General features: G+C 35.3%; 2 protein-coding genes across 3 annotated transcripts in view; one reads left to right on the forward strand and one right to left on the reverse strand.

Annotated features, from left to right (window-relative positions):
• The window catches only part of LOC100571965, a 6705-nt gene extending 1966 nt beyond the window's left edge, over nt 1–4739 (reverse strand). The window contains exons 1-3 of one of the 2 annotated variants that reach the window (XM_008186904.3): nt 2874–4739; nt 2229–2819; nt 2000–2170 (exon numbers count right to left, since the gene is read on the reverse strand). In XM_008186904.3, the coding sequence (XP_008185126.1) occupies nt 3555–4523 (969 nt within the window). In that variant the 5' untranslated portion in view covers nt 4524–4739 and the 3' untranslated portion in view covers nt 2000–2170; nt 2229–2819; nt 2874–3554. The other variant, XR_003839752.1, reaches the window with a different exon arrangement.
• The window catches only part of LOC103309994, a 5393-nt gene continuing 5303 nt past the window's right edge, over nt 4656–4745 (forward strand). Inside the window, exon 1 of the mRNA XM_008186906.2 lies at nt 4656–4695. Within this exon, the coding sequence (XP_008185128.1) occupies nt 4656–4695 (40 nt within the window). The remainder of the gene's footprint in view (nt 4696–4745) is intronic.

A 4745-nucleotide genomic window follows, 5' to 3' on the forward strand; every position in this document is an offset into this window, starting at 1 on the left:
AAGATCAAATTTTGACAAAATTATCAAATTTTAATTTGAAAAATTATTTGTAGTTAAAAATTTATAAAATGTTCAATTTTTGTATCTAAGAATTGAAAATTTAAAACAATATTCCACGTTAGTAATTAATTCTGTTACCAAAAAATCTATAAAATACATTTACGCAGTTTATTTTTATAGTCATTTTAAGTACAAATTTGGACGAAATTACATATTAAAAACCTAGGATAACTATTTTAGTTATTTTGTTGTGATTGTATAATATTATTCGTGGGTACTTGAAACTTCTAAAGTATACTATTATATATCTATGATAGTACCACGGTTTTTTGTTGATGTATAACGCGTTATAAGTACCTAATAAATATTATGATATGATTAATTTGGAATTTATTATAGGTACCTAATATAATATTATGTCTTATACCTAGACTAACATACCGTCTCCGCTCAGAATCGTTTTTCTTATACAATGATATTATATCATTGAATTCAAATTTAATACCATCCATTATACAGTGACCCACTTGTAACTTACTGTACAGCAGAGCGAAATCCACTTACACACCTTTTTTTAAATTGTAATCTATGTGCTGATTTGTATGATATTATGATTTTTCAATTTAAACTTGACATAGGATTGAGTATAATTTATTATAATTGTAAAATATGTACATTTGTATTAGGTATATAATTTGGCCTATTAATTTGTTTTTTTATTTTCAATCATATAACATATTATATCTGTATTTAAAATTTAAGATTATACAGTGGAATCCGCTTATTGTGGGCACCGGTTAATACGGGCATCCGCTTATTGTGGGCAAACAGGTCTGGTCCCGATACAAATGTATATTAACAATGTTAAATCTAACCGCGTAATATGGGCACTCGATTCGGTTTATGTGGGCAATTTTATTTTATCATAGCGTTAGAATATACACATAATATGTATCTAAAAACGACAAATTTAATCGGATTTCGTCATATCTACGAGATTGTGTATTGTGTTCATCGAAAGTAATAAAAATCATTATGGACGATAAACGGCACGTGTTCTGTAACGCGTCAATGCCCGCATTTCAGTTTTAACGTGAATATATGTCTCGAAAAGATCTCTCCCTCAAGGAAAAAATCGCGATTTTAGACAAAGTGAAATCGTTACCTCCAGGCACTTCATGACGTAAAATCGCTGGAAAATTATGCGTTCCGAAATCAACGGTGGCGAAACTGCTCAAAGAAGAAGTCATTTTACGCGAAAACTTCAATTCAACTCAAACTGGTAATCAAAAACGTAAACGAGAAGGGAAAGATCCCGAAGTTGACGAGGCCTTAAGTGAGTGGTTTTCATTGATAACAAGTCACGGTGTTCGCGTGTCTGGGCCAATGTTAAAATGTAAAGCCGAAGAATTATCCCGGAAAATTGGTAACAATCAGTTTATTGCTACTGATGGTTGGTTAAGCAGGTGGAAGAATAGACACGAGATAAAATTCAAACGTGTGCATGGTGAAAAAGCAAGTGCTGATGAATCTGCCTCTAATTACTACGTTTTGTATACCTTCCACATCATCCAAATATTAATTTTATTTATTGTATATTATATTTAATTTAATTTATATAGTAATTATTTCACTTTTTTTCGATTACATATATGATAATAAAAATAAAAACTTTTTTGTATAATAATTTTTTTTTTTTTAAACTAATTTCGGTTTTTATGGGCAACCGCTTAATGTGGGCAAACAGAGCTGGTCCCAATGTGCCCACATTGAGCGGAATCCACTGTATTATATTTGATTCCTTACACTATATTTAAAATTATAAACACATTATAAAAGTTAAACATTAGTTAGTTTTGTTTTTTTTTTGGTATTTACTTACTATAATAATAATGAAATTTGTTATGAGGAAAGTATGATCTATGAACGCAGAAGATTGTACCTATGTTAATTTTTAATACCAAAATTTTTTTTTAAGACCAAAATAAATCAATTTTACCAGTTAATATTGAAGAATCGCCAAGACTTTGACAGGATTGAATATCAGTCAATATATCTTCAGTCTTTTCATAATCTTTATCAGTGGCATTACTATCTAGATTTTCTTCAAGCAGATCAACGATTTGTTCTTCACAAGATCGATCATTCTATTGATTTGGTCCGTCTTACACTGTTTAAACAAATTTCAGATAAAAATAAATATGGTAAATATTTCAAATATTTATTACCTGTTTTCAGTACTGTAATTATCTGAAGAATCTGATTCAACCACTGCTGGCTCGCCTTCAGCTTTAATAGTTAAATAAATTAATGAGCCTTAACGGCCGGGAGGATTGCAACTTGATGCAACCGTCCCAATGTACTAAAATATAAGAGACAACTGTTTTTGGTTAAAGTATATTAATAGTAATAATAATATTGTTGGTAGACATATGCATCAACGTGTTATAATAAAATATGTGACCATTTGGTCCAAATACATTAATAATAATTTATAATAATTAACAATAGTTACAATCACAGTCAAGTTGCTGGTAATAATAATAATAATAATAGGTAACTAAACCAAGACCCGTCGGTCTACAATAATAATTTAATGGTGCACCACATACCCTTGAGGTTATGTCGCCTTGAGGTGCCGGGATCCGTATAATCAACTTTAATACAATAATAAAACACAGGGTTGATCCCGCACACGCCCAAGAACGCCGCTAACCTCAACACGACGAACAAATCACAATACAAGCTGCTACAGCGGACACACAACTCGACAACCACAAAACTCAAATCTTCTGCTGGTAATCAATGACCGCCCTAAACTAGGGGAAAAAACAATTAAATGATGGGCAACAAAATGCGCTAATGATAGTTACCAGACAGAAGAATTCACAAACACACACAAGAAAAAACGTGGTTTGACAGCTGCAGCAGGAACAAGAAAAAGGTACATAGGTGCTTTCACACCAACCAACCAAACGAGAAGAAAAAGGGTGGCCGACAAACGTTACACGAAGGCTCCGTTAGCCGGTCAACCCGATTACCTTTCAGTGTCACCACAACAAAATACACAACCAAACTTTAAGAACCTTTGTGACACTGAAAGCATGATTTACACTGTTCACAACTCACAAGTACAATTTACATAACAAATTTTATAGAAGACACTTATCACTTTTACACTTATCACGGAAAATAACGATCCTTCGCGCGCACTGGACGGTCAGCCCATAACAGCTGTTGCTATCATCGACCGCGCCGCAATACACGCGATAAGATCGATACAAAACATTGATAATAACCACATATAAAAACGAGGGCCATATTGGCACGAACATTCTCCCCCCCTTGAAAGGATGCAGGGCTTTCAACAAACACAATACATTAAATACAAATACTATAATAACAAAAGGGGCTGGCTACTAATAAAATAATACAAAGCTAAATATATACAGTTACTACTCAGTCTTAAGGATACATGAGATTCAATAATTTGACATGATTAACTACTCGAATTAGTAAAATCATAATCGTACAAGATAGGTAATTTGAGTTGATTAGACTGGCTCCTCTTCATCCTTAGCGTGGGGTAGAACAGCAAGCTTAGCAGTTGGACGCTGAAATTCTCTTCCCGCTGAGTTACGTACAGTTACAACACGCACCATTCCATCTGACCCAGGATGAACTTGAGTGACTCTGACCATAATCCATTTCATTGGTGGCAAATTGTCCTCCTTTAAGATTGCAAGGGATCCGACTTCAATGTTGTCCTTTTTGGACAGCCAGCAACCTCTCTTATGGAGTTGTGGTAAGTATTCAGAACTCCAACGCTTCCAAAATGTCTGAGCTTGTACCCTTACAAGTTCTAATCGCTTTAGGCGATTCAATGGTATGCCTGTACCGTCAGGTTCAGCAGGTAATGTAAGAACACCTCCTACCAGAAAGTGACCGGGGGTCAATGCAGTAAAATCTGATGGATCATCAGACATGGGTGATATAGGGCGCGAGTTTAGCACAGCTTCTACTCTACATAACATGGTGCTCATTTCCTCAAAGGTAAGAAGACCCATAGTGTTAATTTTTAACAAATGTTTTTTTGTCGACTTGACAGCAGCCTCCCACAAACCACCAAAGTGGGGTGCTGAGGGCGGTATAAAATGCCACTGAACATGGTGATGTGACAGCTCTTCTTCAACTGTACGTTGCCCTTTAGTCTTTTTGAAGTATGAATATAACACCTTGTTGGACCCTACAAAATTAGTACCATTATCACTGTAAATGTGACTGCAGTGTCCTCTGCGTGCCATGAACCTAGTCAGGGCAGCTAAGAATGCGTCGGATGTGAGACCATTAACCAACTCTAAATGCACAGCACGAGTGACGAAACATACGAAGACAGCTATATAACACTTGACGCTTACAACTCGCCTGATGCCACTGCGAATGAGAATAGGGCCACAGAAGTCTACGCCTGTTCGAGCAAATGGCCGTTCAATGTTTACTCGCTCCCGCGGAAGGGGTGCCATAAATGGAGTGATGAATTTAGGACTTGAACGGAAACAGGTAATACAATTCCTTACTGTTTTCTTCGCGATTAACCGTCCGCGGAGCGGCCAGTACCGTAGATGTATATTAGCTAGAAGACCTTGAGGGCCTATATGGAGCAATCTATTATGTTCATGCTTAAAAATAAGTTGAGTAACATTACTCCTGGATGGTAATACTATGGGACATTTACTATTAAAGGC

This window comes from Acyrthosiphon pisum, chromosome A3 (assembly GCF_005508785.2).
Source record: "Acyrthosiphon pisum isolate AL4f chromosome A3, pea_aphid_22Mar2018_4r6ur, whole genome shotgun sequence".
NCBI classification, from domain to species: Eukaryota; Metazoa; Arthropoda; class Insecta; order Hemiptera; family Aphididae; genus Acyrthosiphon; species Acyrthosiphon pisum.